Raw genomic sequence first — 16,218 nt, forward strand, 5'->3', positions numbered from 1 at the left:
ATTTTTAGCTTAATATGTACATTCAATGGAAACCATACATCCTTATCAGAACTGGCCTTCAGTGTGATTAACAAAGTCCCTCAAGTTCTGACATTCTTAAGGAAGAGAAATCCTGTCTTTAGAAAGTCTTTTGGCAACAGGAATGGGAGAAAAGAGGGCTTTCCAGTTAACCGCAGATGTCCAGGTCCAACCCCAGGCTTACCAAGTCAAAATGTCTGACGTAGTAAACACATGTTTTTTGGAGTTGGAGGGACCTGGGTTCAAGGTTAAGTCTATCACCTTCTAACTATAAGGTTCATTAGGGCATGGATTTTTTATTACGTTTTGTTGTGTGTTTTTTTCACATTTAAAAAAATTGAGATAAAATTCCTGTACCATTTTAAAGTACAATTCAGTAGTTTTTAGTAATTTACCATGCAGAACGACCATCACTGCTAATTCCGGAACATTTCCATCACACCCAGCAGAGCCCCTGGGCCTGGCAGTGGTGCCCCCCAATTCCTCCCTTCCCCCAGCCCCGCATCAACAATCGGCTCTCTGTCTCGGCGGGCACTGCATTTAATGGGATCATATGGTACGTGGTCTTTTGTGTCTGGCTTCTTGGAATATTATTTTCAATGTCCACTCACATTGTAGCATTTATCGATATCTGGTCCTTTTTGATGGTTGAATAATACTCTCCATTGTATGGTTACACCACATTTTGCTTATTTGTTCATGATCTGATGGATGTTCAGGCGTTTCCACAGTTTAGCTACTGTGAGTCATGCTGCTACAGGCATTCATGGAGACATTTTTGTTGAAATACCTGTTTTCAGTTATCTTGACTTTATATCTAGGAGTGGAATTGCTAGGTCACATAACTCTATTGAAGTTTTGAGGAAATGCCACAGTTTTCCAAATCAGTTGTGCTAATTCCCGTTTCTGTCGGCAGGGTTCACCGAGGGTTCCAGCCTCTCCAGGCTCTCGCTGAGGGAGTCTCTTCCGCCGAGGAGGCGTTCCCACCTGCGGCCGTCCTCGCGGACAAGAGGTGGCCACCACACTGCGCTTCTCGGCTGCGTCGTCCCAGCGACTAAAGATGCTGAGCATTTTGGTTCGTGTGCTTTTTGGCCAACTGTATATCTTTTTCTTTGAAGAAATGGCTATTCCAATTCTTTGCTCATTTTAAAATTGAGTTGTTTATATTTCTGTTGTTGAGTTTTAAGAATAATTTATATATTCTGGGCACCAGATCCCTATCAGACAAATGATTTCTGCATATTTTCTCCTATTTTGTGGGCTGTTTTTCCGCTTTCTTAATAGTATCCTTTCACACACAAAAGCTTTCAAGCCCAATTTATCCATTTTTCTCCCTTTGGTTCCTTGTGCTTTGTCTGTTTTGACACACGCTTACTGCACGTCTATTAAACGAATGAATGTGACTCTGGGCGAGCTGCTCATCCTTCCTCGAGCTACAATTTCCTGATTGCTCTTGATAAACGTTAACTATTACCTACAAAACGAAGGATAATGAAGTAATGCCTGCAAGGGCTCTTTATTCTGCAGATCATGATGATCCCTGCGAGGCGGTGAAGGAGTGGGTGAGCGCTAGGAAAACATGTTTGTTTTGAAAGCAGCATGTTACTGACGACGATTACGTCTGAGAGGGAAGTGTGGGTGAGCTGAGACGGGGAACAAAGAGCCAAGAGCCCGTCTCTCCCGCGTGCTCCCCTCGCTCCTCCACTCCAGCAGCCGCGTCCCCACAGGTGCTACGGCCGTGCGAGGTGTCGCCGGAGCATATTCGCCCTTGAGCACCACCAGACTTTGTGTGGAGAATCATTTTGTGTACTTGTTTTACAGGTCCACTGCACATCTACCAAGCGCGTGGAGGACGTGGCTGAAGCAGGAAGGAATGACCAGCAGTCCTTGAAAGAAAGCGACGCTGGCTTCTTGCTGTGACGGGGATCTTGAGGTTCCACCAGGGGCAGCCAGGGCTGAGTCCCGTCCTAACCCAGTTCTGGATGTCCCTGAATACCTGTCCCCACAGGAGACCTTCGCTGGGCAGGGTTTCCTTCTGCTGCTCTCCCCCTTCCCTGGGGACAGACCTTCCACTGGATTCAATGGCTGAATGCTGGGCATCCTCCAAGTCCAATCCCAAGTGCTGCCACCTCCTCCAAGGAGCCCTCCTTAGCCTCTCTGGCCAGAAGGCTCTCCTCTTAATGTCCCTTGTTATCAGTCACCTTCTAGCCCCATTATGATAACGGATGAGCCAAAGTTACTTCTTAGACTACATAATTCTCTCCTGAGGGCAAAAGCCTAGTTTCATCTTTACCCCAGAACCTGGCAAAGTACCTGACTTTTGTTAAGAGATTAATAAATATTCGTGGAAATGGAAAAAGCCAAGAATAAAAGGCAGATGTGTTAGCTGTACAGGTCAAGTTGTTCTTTTTTTTCACCTTTACTAACAGAGGCTAATACGTGTATAGTTTACAAAACAGCTTACATTTTGGAAAATTCACGTTTGTGGAGGTTAACTCCCGCTCTACCGAGAATTTAAGATCAAAAGACATTTCTAACATCGAGTGAAAGCAGATTTGCTGTCAGTGTTGTAACTGAGATGACTGAGAGATTCACTTATTTCTGTAAGTTTCAAAGCAACGATATGTCTAGAAAAACTAAAATTGACAAAAGATAAAAAACTTCACCTAAAACTAAAATCGGGGCCCACCACAACACGTCTCAAAGTTTCACACCCACCCCACTCAACTACAAAACCAAGAGTAAGTCCAGGTCTTCAGTCTGAGGCTTCCAAAGGCAAAATTATCTTATAAACGTGAAACTGTTTGCTCTGCAATATATTATTTTTATATCTGAAACACATTTACACAAGATAGAACTTACTTTGAAAAGAGGAAAAAGTTAAAGCGAATTTGTACGGAGAACAATTCGATGATTAAAAAGCTTTATCCGAAGAGAAAACACCTTGCGCAACACAGTGCTCGGGTGGATGGTTTTTCGCGCCACCTGGAACCTCGCGGCAGTGAACGCGGTGGGCGCGGCCGGCGCTGGGCTGAGCCACGCGCGTCATCCCCGCCCTCCGCTCTCACGCCCCCGCAGCCCGAGGGGCGTCTGCGAACCTCAACCCCGCCCGACAGCCGAGGAAACTGAGCTTTAGAGACGCGCCTGATAAAGTCCCCGGGTGACCCAGCTGGAGAGCCAGGGCTGGAACTCATCTATGTGTCTGACTCAGGCCTTGTGCGTTTCCCATAAAAACTACCAGAAAACCCAAAGAAGTTAACCCGATGTGTAAAGAAGAAGTAAACGAGCAAACAGGGTGCCGTCGAATCTCAAACATAAAACAGCAACCCTGCAACGTGAACATTTTACAAAAACGGGACCAGTATAGAACAACAGATTTCTCTCTAAATGTATCAGCGACCCCAAGGAATCCAAGTATAAACGCAGAGTATTCTTAATGCTGAAATTATTCAATTCTACTTACTTTAGATGATGAAGAAACGAAATCCTAAGTAGTAATATGTGGTGCAAATGACCCAGTAACGAGTAAGATACCAGGTCAGAGGTTAAGGGGGCAGGTCACCAGGAAGGCCTCTTCAGTGACAAGGGGGCATGTATCTGTAACCACCACTCCACAGGCCGTCAAGGTCAACATCAGCATTTGTAAGCAAGACAGCCATTTTCAGGTAGCCAAACAGTCTGCAGGAATTTGAGTTACTGATTTATAGGAAAACAATGAAGATGGGAGACAATACTATTTCTTATCATTTGGCTGTGGAAGCTCATTACATCACTAGAGAAAGACCAGCAGAAAAGAAGGAAGCGCGGAATCCAGCAAAGCGAAGGGGCCGTCCCGGGCCGAGGGTGGGTCCACTCACTTGCACTGCGCGTGGTAGTACTTTATAAGGTTCTGCAGCAGGTCCACTCCCTTCTTGGTCTTGATTTCATTAACTTTAATGAGATACTGTGGAAAGAAAACAGAATTGCATAGTGATTGTTACGGACGGGGTTCTTCAGTCACAGTTTGGGGTCACAGAACAGCAGTCGTGAACCTGCACGCGTGTGAGTTTAACTTAGGGAATGGTGGTCGGGCACAGTCACAGGTGTACAGAACAAACTAGTTAGCGTGTTAGCATTTTATAAATGCTTGAGATTAGTTTACTGGACAAGCAGAGGTCAAACACAGCAAAACATTCTGGAAAAATCGATTATTTCTCCTGGTGCAGTGGATCTCAAACTTAGAGTTCACATGGTCAAAACCTGAAAGACAGATTGTTCTTCGCAGAAAACAAGTAAAACGGTACCTCTCTTCAAGGCATAGGCCACAAACGCTTACAACTTTCAGGCCAAGGAGGTGTATTAGAACGAATATTTGCTACTAAGACATGAAAGAATAAAACCACACATTATCGGTTTATGTGCTACCGCTACTGGCTCCGATTTTCACAACTGGCCAGGATTTTCTATCCATGGTGCTTGCTTCTTGTTCGCTTGTTTTATTTTGTGCAAGTGTCCACGAGCAGACAAGTTTAAGAAGGAGCCAAAAGTTTATCAGGGAAAGAAAAAAAGAAAGAAACTTAAGAAAAACTTAAAATTGAGAAGATTCTATCCGTTTTACTGTTTTCTGAAAGCTGCCAAAGGAAACCCATCACTGTCGACTTCAGAACTGGCTGCCTCTAGGCTAAGGGGTGCCAGTGTTCCGTGGAGCACAGTTTGAGAGCCAACGCTCCACAGTTAAGGCGGCATGCTTTACACTGCATTTTTTTTTTCCCCACGAGCTCACAGACCTTCTCCATGACTCCTTCATTTAAGTTTTATCCAAACTGGACACATGGTTAAAAAAAAAAAACATGCTCTAAACCTGTCCCAACAGAACTTAATAGTCACCAGTGTTACACCTCACATTTTTTTTTTTTCCACACTCACTCACAAGCAACAATAAAAGTTCTCACCAAAGGACACCGGTTGGGCTTAAAGAGCCCCATAGGACCCAGGCTCAAATATAACAGTGAAATGGCCGATCCCAAAGGGCTTGGAGAAAAACGGAGATGAGAATCCTTAAGAAACAGTCCCCTCCTCTAACCGCCCAACACAGCCTGCTTCGAAGCGCAGAAACTGCTGACTTGCAGGAAGGATTTCAGGTCAAAGCCTGGGCAAGCGGTCGCGCCGCGCCCGCTCTCACCTCGCACATCTGGAGCTGGAAGAGGCGCCGCTCCTTCTCCATCTCCTCGGCGATCTCGGCCCCGGTGATCTCCGTGCGGATCATCCCGTGCTGCTTCGCGTGCTCTCTCTTCTCCTTCTCGATTTTTGTGCTGCGAGGAAAGCAGGTGTCACCATTACACACACGTCTTTCCTGCGACGAGAACCTGGTTATTTCTTAATTACTGGAGGTAGGAGGCCGGAGCTCCTAAGTTGGCAGCAGCATCAGAAGTAAAATCTAAGTTCGAAGAGCACAAACCAGCTGCATGGATTTCCGCCTGGGAAGCGTCTTATATTTTAACTGATCTCACAGTGTGATGGAGTCATACAAATGCTTACATTTTGCTTTGCTCGAAGGCATTGTGACGGGTTACTTTTTCTTGGGTCACAACAGATGACGAGAATTATTTCAAGACAAAATACATAATGGATCGGTCTTTGTGGGTATGCACGAAAATCAGTCCAAGGTAATTTCCAATCTTCCTCTAAATGTGGGCTGTTTCCATATCCCAAAGACACATTTTAATCCTTCAACCACCTGGGACCAGACTACACAAAATAAGGCCTGGGAGGGTTCCCAACCTACAATTTAGTATCCTATGAAAACATTCTTCAGTGCGGAGAGGGCCAGGAAGGAACCAGAAAAAAAAGAAAGCGCCCCACATTAAACCCACAGCACCGAGGCCACTGTTCGGCTATGAGAGATGATGCTCCAGTAATAACAGCAACGGTCACAGCCTCTTTCCAAAAACCCATTTAATGTGAAAATGACTTCTAATTTCAGAAAGAAACAGTCTGTAATTTCTTGTTGTGAATGCAGAGACTGACTTGGCCTTCGAGTCTTCTTTTAAATTCTGGTGGAAGGAAAATCAAATCCCCCAAAAGCCAATATCCTTGTCTATATATAAACAGAGCAGAAAACCAATCTATCACCCCAGTCAATTGGAAAACCCACTAAGAACCCGACTGGGAGCCAGGCTAACATTCGAATGCTATAGCTAAGCCACTCTTTGATCATGCCACCCGACGGACTCAGGCATGACTGCAGGGGTTTCACCACAAAGAGAATAAAGCTCAGCTCTCTCTCCACTGGCATGGGTGGGAAGAGAAGCAGGAAGCTACAGACACCTGAGAAGGAACACGAGAGACAGGCTTTTGGGTTAACATGGTGACTTGACCATACGGGTTTACTTCTTCCTTCTTCAGCAATCCCACTAAAGTCAAGTCACTAAAAAAGTATAACGTCCCAAAGACAAGAACTGGAGACAAAAAAGGATGAGAGAATTCTACAAAGATTTGGAAGGGCAGGTCTAAAAAGAGAAAGGCTGCATCCCAAATGATATGGCCCCCTGCTTTGCTGGCCTGTGTAGCTTCCAGAAAGGAAGTTATTCAGCTAAGGGAGCTGAATGGACCCAGAAGACAGACTTCTAGAATATTCTTGATAGTAAAGCTGGCCTGACATCCGAAAACTTAAAATTTAAAAAGGCTGACATATATGAACCTTCAATCAACTTTTGGGTGCCTTGCAATATGGATAGGCAGTCAAGGATGATAAGATAATTGAGAAAAGGCTCCCAAATTTAAGTGAGGGATTAAAATTAAAAAATGGTAGGAGTGGGGGTGGAGGGAGGCAGAGGCAAGGGAGCAGAAAAAATGCATAAAACGTGACCTAATCCTCAGAAAGCTAAAACAGTGCGCCTTCCAAACAAAGGCAACGAAATAAAACAAAAACCAAAAAGCCAAATACCAAAACCCCCAACCAAATGAGAAAAGGAGCTTTTAGAAATCTAAAATACAATACCCATCAGAAAACTGAAACAGAAAGAATGGTTGAAGAAATAACCTGAAACGTAACAGAGACAAATAGAACAGAAAAGGGAAGAAAATTATAAGGATGACCTAGAAAGTCCAACTTTATATGATGAGGAATTCAAGAAGAAAAAAACAAATAAGAAGAATGAAAACTTTTTTTTTTTCTCCAGAAATGAAGAACTAAAAATTGCAAATAAATGGCCCATGCACACTCCATGGCACATGAAGAAAGTTGGGAAAAGCTATTATAAAAAGACCTCGACATTTTCTACTTGAAAATAAACCAGATAAAAACAAAAGAAAACCACCCTTCATATGCCTTGGACAAAAAATGGGAATCAGAGTATTAGGTTTTTTTCATTAGTAACAATGGAGTAACACTTTTGACATTTTGAGAGTAAATGATTATAAGACTGAGATTTTACATTCAGCCAAACTCTCACTCTGTGCCATGGCAGGATGAAGGTGTTTTTGGATGTGCCCAAACCTGGTATTTTTACCTCCTTGAGAGACGCCCTGGAGACGGCTGGAGGTGGGGTGCCCCCAAAATAGGGGACTTCACCGGGAAAGAGGAAGTCAGGGACCTACCACAGACGGCGGCCGCTATGATCTACCCTCCGGGAGGCCCTCGCCCCAAGAGAAAAGGAGCTGACAGGATTTAATGATGATGGATATATAATCATTACGATAACATGCATTTTATGAAGAATCATTATTAATAGGTATTGGACATCTGTTGGGACAGATAATAAGAAAGTCACAAAAGATACATATAGAACTAAGCAAATGAAGAAACGAGGCAATTATTCCATTAAGAAAAAGCAAAAAAAATGTACTATAGAAATGGAAATTCAATCATAGTACATCACTGAGATTCAGGATGACTAATGATATAAAAAACCGAAACACTGATAAGAAGTTTAACCACAAGCGTATGAATCGCCCTGGATGGACGGGGGGCAGGGAGAGTGATCGGGGCGGGGGTGGTCGGGCCAGCAAGCCACATCCTTGGCAGCAGAGTGACGCGTCACAGGTGACCCGAGAAAGAAGAGCGTGGGAGCGCCAAGGACCGTGAAGACAAACCAGTGAGCAGGTGGGAGCTGATGAGGAGACCCAGAGACAGGGAGGGGCGGGCGAGGGCCGCTGAGTTCCCACGAGGCGCTCGCTCGCTGCCCACTCAACATCCACTCTCCCTCCTTCATCATTAGGAAGAGAACCCGGCATCACCAGCTTTAACTCACCAAGTTTAGACTCTGGGGACAATACGGACAAGTGTCCAGCAAGATAAGTTAGTGCGTCGTGTGAGAGGGGCTTTGAAGAGCGCTTGGTCCACCTCAGAATGCTTTTCATTCTTTGATAAAGCGTGATGTTGAAGCCCTTGTCATCGGGGGGTTTCTATTACACACAGTCAGAGTCAGAGTAAGTCTTAACTATTTGATGTTTTATGTACATGTATTGTTTTGGCCAAATAATATTTTATCATTAAAAAACCCAACAGAAACTATTTGAGTGCCTTACCCTATGCTAGACAATGGTGACAATTGCTTCAACACATTACTTTATCTTATCCTCACAAAAACCTTGAGAAGCAGACAATTTTTAATACTATTTTACAGGTGAGGATCAAAGTTAAGATTCGCATGCAGATCTCATTCCCAAATCTGTGATCTTAATCGTGACACCTCAATGCCTCCCGAGTCTGGATGAAAAACACCCAGCCCCTCAGTTATCAAAGTTAATTAACTTTTTTTTCATTATTCAGTTTTCTGTAACTCGTAATCACATGTCCTATAACATTAAATGAGACACGTTTTTTTTCTTCCTGCACCGTCATACGTCAGTGAGAAAGAAGTCTATCTTAGGAAAATAATTTGACAGGGATTTATTAAAAAAAAAAACAAAAAACAGAATCAAAACTTTCTTTGTGAGGTCCTAAAATCAGGACCTACTCAACTCACTAGTCCTGTTCTAGATGATTCCTTTATTTCTTCAATAAATGTTTTCTACGTGCTAAAGACTCTGGCAGGCACTGGGAGACCTAACACCATTCACAGGGGCCATGTGGTCACTGTCCTTGCGGAGTTCAGATTCTGGGGGACAATACGGACAAGTGAACAGGCTCGTGCACACGCTGGGAAGGGCACCCGGATCACTTTAAAATGCTTTACTTCTATGACATTCATAACACTGACCACCAGACACTTCGAGGTCTTCAACCAACACATGGATTTCTGTATCGATACAGCTGTGCCACCAATATTGGTGACACTTAGGTTCACCCAGCACATCTCTGGTTTTGTCATTCCTCGTCCTGCAGAGGAGATATTTTCCACAAGCCCAGAGCAAAATATTTCTCTCCCCGTTTTGAGGGCTCCCCACCCGTTTCGGTAGGCACCCCGTTCCATCCGGGTTCGAGGGTGTGTAGCGGGTGCCGGGCAGGGCAGCCCTCAGCTCACAAGCGTGAGCTTCACCGCCCGCTTTCAGAAAGACACGCTGGCCACTGTGTTCACTGGCCACTGTGTTCACTGACATCGGCTGACCACTTTCAGAGCCTTCTCGTTCTCAGCTGCCTTTATAACTGTCAACGCACAGAAGTATTCCCAAGACAGCAAGTCTCCAACAACGCACTTATTACTTAAGCAACTGTGAAAGCAGTTTGCGAGGAAAACACTTAACCCTGAATTCTTCTTTTGCCTGTGTTTTCATTTTGCAGTTACTGCCACCTACGGCAGTGCTTTTACTCTGTTTATAACAATTCGAGTTTATGGCCAAGATTTCCGTTCACTGCTTTATGAAGATGAGCCAGGCCCCTGCGACGTGCTGCAGGTGCATCATGTCCCCAACCCCTCACAGATGCCCAGCAGAGGGGGCATGAGACTGCAGCGCCCACGCGGCTCCGCTCCGGCTCGGGCCCCACGGCCCTGCCGACCCCCTGGGTGTCTGTTGTGCCCGGCAGGCACAACGAAGTCACAGACGCTAGCTACATGTTTACTGTCTCCCGATTGCAGTGCTATCCAGGTATGTAAACGTCTATAGTTATACACTAACTGTAATGAAAAAAAGTGGCAGCCGTCACAGACCTGCGATGTGATCGTGAACATCGGCCACGAAAGACAAACGACTTGATGATAAAAGCGCACGAGACGCGACCGCGTTTAATCAGGTCAGCACGCGCCACCTCGCGGCCCTTACCAGGATGCACTGAGCAGTTTTTTTTTATCCAGAGATAATAGTTAATGGCTGTGTCCTTTGTCCGGTTACTCTTTTTCTTGGGAAAATTCACAACAGTATATAAAAAAGAAAGCAAACGAAAACAAAATGAAAACCACTTACAACTTCGTCTCATAATCTTTCCAAGCTTTGTCAAACGGCTTCTTGAGATCCTTAGGAAAGAGAGAATGAAATTGAATGTACTTTTGCTTAAAGGTTAATAATTACTTTTGAAATGACATCTTAGCAAAAGTGCCTTCTTTTACAGGACACTTGAAACTTTGCACGAGACGTGTGCACGCCCGCCACCCTATCTTACACACGAGGAGCCTGAGAGCCGGCAGGCCGAGCACCCGCAAGCGCCCGGCCTCGTCCCTCAGCCATCGGCATCATGAGAAGTGGCACATCTTTCCCAATGATCGTTTCCCAACATGTTTTATGCTGAAGATGTGCAGAGTGCCTTTCAAACACGAGCACCATTGCAGTCTTAGCAGGAAAGAGCCGATCCTTCCGGGAGGCCGTGACCATCGAGTCCGTGCACACTTACGCCTTTGACTCCTTTCAGGTCCCCTTTGAGCAGTGAGTCCAAGGTGAAGATCACGTTGTGGCTCAGACCCTGGAGCTGGAAGGCAAAGCAGAGACAGGAGAGTCAAAAAAGGGACGGGCGCTCAGAGCAGGGAGACCGGCTGGTGCCGGCGAGCGGCTCCCACACGCCAGGCCCCCTGGGCACAGCCCATGAGCCCGCGGGCACCTCCACACCGTCGGCGGCACAACCCACCCCCCTACAGCTCGCGAGCGGAGACCGACTGAAACGGCAGCTCTTAATCTGGCTCTCCCGGCAGAGGGAGGAGGGGAGGATGCAACCGCCTTTCACCGCGTGGTTTATATTCCGGTCGGGCATGCACCACGACCTGAAACCGCCCGCTTTGCCTCTCTGGGAGTCTGTCTCCCCGACCAGGCGGAGGCTCAGCGAGGCAGGGCCTCTACTGTCCTGCTCACGCTGTATTCTCAGTGCCCAGATTCCGTGAGAAAGACGTCATATTCGGGGGGCGCCATCTACCCTGGGGGTGCAGGGTTCTTTACTCAGGTTCCGAGGCAGTGGCCTGGGTCTCCCTGATTCTAAGACGGTACACAGAGGAGATGGAGCTGGTGCCCCGCGGAGGGAAGGGTGACAGGCAACCAAGGGATGGAAGGACGAGTACGACCCGAAGACAGATTTCGTGGTAGTTTGTCTTCAAGGAGACCGCCAGTGTAACGAGTACTCAGTTAACGTCATCGATAAGTTCTGAGACTTTAAGCAACGTGACACAAGATGAAACCAATTATACCAACAGGCCAACCGATGCGAACAAGGGCTGAGTTCCCACAGCATCTCATCAGCATCATGATAAAACACTGTTGAGCGAAACAATGCTTCATTCGAGGACCTGCCACGGCTTGGCGAAGTTGGTTTTAGTAGCACGGAACCAAGGTTACAGACAGAGAGCTTGGTGGGTCCCTCATCCAAGAGGTAATTCTACTTACGTGTAAGCACATTCATTTGTCTGCCCCTTGGTCTGGCCGTCGATCCATCCACCCACCCACCCACCTGTCCGTCCATCCATCACTCCCAATGCCGACACTTAGGGGCTTTGTGCGTGACCCTCTTGACCACACCTCTGACGTGAAAACACTATGACCTACTGTAGATGGCCGCTGTGAAGACGGAGCGAGTTAAAGCACGTGTGAAGTGCCGGCTCATGCTGGACGCCCAGGAAGCGCCGGGTGCACCCCTGTTCGACTCCTCCGGGTGGTCGCTATGCGTAAGGCACCGGGGAAGGAGGGCAGAGGACCGGAAGTCCTTCTCCTGGGCCCTTACCCCTCCCCAAGCCTTTCCTGCGATCCTCGCCTCAGGCTTCCTGCAGTTCACGAGTCATTCGACACCACGGCCTCCCCCGACCCCCAGTTTTACACACGAGAAAAGTTTTCCAGTGCAAACTACCAGAAGGGCTGGATCAGAAACGACCAACGTGTCCTCTGTCATGTCAAAGACGAAGAGAGTCCCACCAAGACGGCTCCACCTGTGCCATTTCCCCATCGCCCCCCCCACCGCCCATCCCGTGTCCACACCTGAAAGGTGACCAGTATCAGCAGTGTACTGTTCTGTAGTTTTTAAAAGTTTGGGTAGCATGTACTATATTATTTATTCAAAAAAAAGTAAAAATTCTAAAATGAAAAATAAAGAGACAGTGATTAGAAATCATTTTTAATGTTTAGTCACCAATGCCTCAAATCCTTTGTGAAACGAAGCAGGAAAATAATCCCATTATGTCATTGCCACCTTGATCTGAAAGCTGCATGAGAAAAATAACAATAAAGGGATTATGAAATTCTGTGGTTAGTTCTGAATGTGAGGGGTGTGGAGGCAGAAAAGTCCTCAAAAGCCATGGCTGACCACACGGCAAACACACGACACGTGTCTCGACCTTCAATGTCGTCACTGTGGCGGGGCGAGGGGCCGGAGGCCGCGGCCTGTGGACGCACTGATGGAAAACCCCAAGAACTGAGAATTCCTCTGTGGTTATCCACACGCACACTCTTGGGAGTTGATAAGAAACCAAGAAGTTAAATAATGTGTATTGTGGATCCAGGATCTTCCCAGTGATGAGCCCAGGAAACGTATTTAAAACTTACGAACTCTTGCCAACTTACTTCCCAGGAAAGGGGTTAATTTATAAAAACCGGCAGAGGAGCTTGTTTTGAGTGAATCGTAACTACCTGCCGTTATAAAAGATACAGAGAGAAGGCAAAGAGAAAGCAGACCAGTCGCAAGGAGGAAACGCTCAGGAATGACTGAGGGGCGAAGCGGAGCTGCCTTCCTTGGAGACAGAGCCTGCTTTCTCAGCCGTCCTCGGGGGCCGCCGGGACAGAGATGAGCCACGTGACTTCGCAGTGGGCGGATTCTGTAACTTTGCTTGTTTTTCAATTTTCATTTTTTTTCCTCGGAGGACACACACACACACACACACACCCTCTGTCTGGGTGTTTTTTTTGGTTTGTTTGTTTTTCACCTAACCTTATAGCTTTACCATGAAATGAAACGGCCCGAGTTACGTCCTGACGGCCGCATCGCCCATCACATCTCCCCTCTCTGGAAGGTTGCTCCCTGGGGAGGCGCTTCGCCCTTTCCGTTCACTCGCTGACAAGATGCCACTGCAGGAGCGAGAAGCCGTCCTGTGACCTGAGGCGGCCTGTGCGGGCTCTGGCCTGCTGCCCCGGGGCACAGGGAGAGGGACGGCGGCCGGGCGGCGGAGGGCAGGAGCGCAGAGCTCCGCGATGGCGCCTCCACGGCCCTCCACGGTCCCTCCCCGCCCCTCTACACCCCTCCCCGCCCCTCCACGGCCCCTCCCCGCCCCTCTACGGCCCCTCCACGCCCCTCCACGGCCCTTCCCCGCCCCTCCACGGCCCCTCCCCGCCCCTCTACACCCCTTCACGCCCCTCCACGGCCCCTCCCCGCCCCTCTACACCCCTCCACGCCCCTCCACGGTCCCTCCCCGCCCCTCTACGGCCCCTCCACGCCCCTCCACGGCCCTTCCCCGCCCCTCCACGGCCCCTCCCCGCCCCTCTACACCCCTCCCCGCCCCTCCACGGCCCCTCCCCGCCCCTCCCCGCCCCCTCCCCCCCCCGCCCCTCCCCGCCCCCTGCCACGGCCTTTCACGGGCCCCTCCACGGACCTCCACGCCTCCTCCCTGCCCCCTCCACAGCCCTCCACGGGGGGGGGGCCCCTCCCCGCCCCCTCCACAGCCCTTCCCGCCCCTCCACGCCCCCTCCACACCCCCTCTCTGCCTCCTCCCCGCTCCCTCCACAGCCCCCCCACACCCCTCCACGCCCCTCCACGCCCCCTCCACAGCCCCGCCACGCGCTCCAGACTACATCGGTTAACAAGGCCGTACCTGGCCTGCTTTGCCACCCTGCATTAAGTCGGACATTCTCCCTCCCCTGCCCACAGGCTGTCTGTCCCTCGCCTTCGCCTCCGCAGACAGTTCTGCTGAGAGTAAGGGAACGCAGTCCGCTGACTTGCTCAACACGCTGGAAAATCCAATTAAAACAAGGAGCCTGCTCCCAGCAGCTAGGCTGCTGTCCCCCGGCAGAAATCAGGAATTCTGTCCCAGTGTCAACTCCTTCATGCCCTGGAGAGCTGCTCGCCACCTCGAAGCTACTTGAACCGGAGCCCTGTCTGTCGCCCAGGCCGCTTCCCGGGGTATCATGCTACGGAGGGAGCCAAGACGCCCACACACACGTGGGCCACACAGCACTCCAGGCCCGGTGACTCTGGCGGACCGTTTCGCCTTGCTGACGCGGTTTCCTGACTTAAAGTGGGTGTTCCAGCACCTTCTTAACTACCCCGCACCCGTGTGGGAGGGCCGGGGAGACACGCCGCCGGGGCAATTCCGTCAGCCGGCACAGGGTGCTGCTGCCATGCACTCGGCGTCACCTGACAACCACAGGTGTCATGTAATCTGTTCACACGCTCGGCTGGTTAAGGGAGGGGGTCGAACCACAGCCGCTCTAACTCCTGGGTCCACCAACCACTTACAGCACTTTTTGCAGGTATCAGAATGTTTTGCAGGTTATGACACACTCTATGCACGAGTGAGCCCAACTCTCATGATCACTGACCTATCAAATGAAACTTGATTTTATTCGGTGGCTTATGTGTTAAGGGGGAACAAAGGCCACCGCTCCCAGGTCCAACGCGGACGAGAGCTGGCGTTACCGCCGCAGCTGGCGCTCGGGGCGACAGCCGACCCTTCGTGGCTGCAGGAGTGACCAGTGCTCACGTGAAGCAGGTGATGTTTTAGAGTGGGAATGATAAGGCCACCTCCATATGCCGCTAAGGGGACGATGTGAGATTTAGATACTAGCTTAGCATTAGTGGTGGAAAAAAATATAATGACAGCATTTTCGATACTGGAAAAGATTTTTTGAAGCTGTGGGGGTGGTGAGGGGACCCCAAAATGTCCTTCGCATTGTACCACATTCTCTCCGTAGTTTTCCTGCGTCACCCTGCAAGGCAGTCTCTACGGACGTTAAGATAATGCAGCCCATTATACCATGTTCTGATCTAGGCTGATCACCCTGAATTAGATTTATTAAAACGACTACGTTGAACACGTTATCTGAAGTTACTGCTCACAACCGCTCTAAGATGGGTCTTAGTCTCAGCCAGTTAATGAAGAAACGGGCTCAGGGAGGCTAAGTTACTTGCCCAAGGTCAAACAGTGAGTACGCAGATACTCAAACAGTAGCGAAGGAAGGGAAAATGAAACACGTACAAAGTGAATTCATGCAGTGATGCAGGCCAGCATCTCAATAATCTGCAATCACAGCATGTGCGGAGATTTCAAAAGACGCTCTCCACTCTTATTCCAAACAGGGAAACAACAGAAATCTTCAACATAGGAGAGTGGGTAGATAAGCCGCGGTGCAAATGATGGGTGTTTCAGACGGCTGCAGGAACATGGTCACGAACGGGGCCTCTGAGGTCTGCAGATCTGTCTTGGGTTGGGGGGGGCGGACTACTGGTAATGGGGGCTCCCACCAGCTTCAACCAGAGCCACTCTGCTTCAGGAGGCTGTATGCTTCCAACTAAGCAACGGTTCTTAGGCTACAATATTTTACAAGACAAAAACATTTTTGAAACGTATAAACAAGTGAAGATCGGAAAATTGGTTCTACAATAGCACTACGGTGTGCGGCCCATGTTAAAAATTCACATGACTAAAAAAGACACACGAGAAAAAAAGACATACGTATAATGGAAAAAAGGTTAAAGGATAATATAGACATACGTATTTCAGCCCCTTAAGAGTGGTTTGTAAGGTTATTGGTGATTTTTATGTCAGTCTTTTTTTCCCCTGTATTTTCTAAGTTTTCAAAAATAAACAGGTATTTTTGGATTCTGAAAGTTATTAAAAAGAAATATGACACGAACACAAGAGGGCGATATGATCACCCAGC

At 48.3% G+C, this 16,218-nt stretch overlaps 1 protein-coding gene across 4 annotated transcripts in view; it reads right to left on the reverse strand.

The window, feature by feature from the left end:
• ASAP1 (ArfGAP with SH3 domain, ankyrin repeat and PH domain 1) overlaps positions 1-16,218 on the reverse strand; it is a 265,358-nt gene that overhangs the window by 57,817 nt on the left and 191,323 nt on the right. For all 4 annotated transcript variants that reach the window (XM_016119801.2, XM_016119799.2, XM_016119800.2 and 1 more), the window contains exons 6-9: positions 10,766-10,840; positions 10,342-10,391; positions 5,180-5,309; positions 3,876-3,961 (exon numbers count right to left, since the gene is read on the reverse strand). In XM_016119801.2, the coding sequence (XP_015975287.2) occupies positions 3,876-3,961; positions 5,180-5,309; positions 10,342-10,391; positions 10,766-10,840 (341 nt within the window). The remainder of the gene's footprint in view (positions 1-3,875; positions 3,962-5,179; positions 5,310-10,341; positions 10,392-10,765; positions 10,841-16,218) is intronic.

Source organism: Rousettus aegyptiacus, unplaced genomic scaffold (assembly GCF_014176215.1).
Source record: "Rousettus aegyptiacus isolate mRouAeg1 unplaced genomic scaffold, mRouAeg1.p scaffold_m13_p_15, whole genome shotgun sequence".
NCBI lineage: Eukaryota > Metazoa > Chordata > Mammalia > Chiroptera > Pteropodidae > Rousettus > Rousettus aegyptiacus.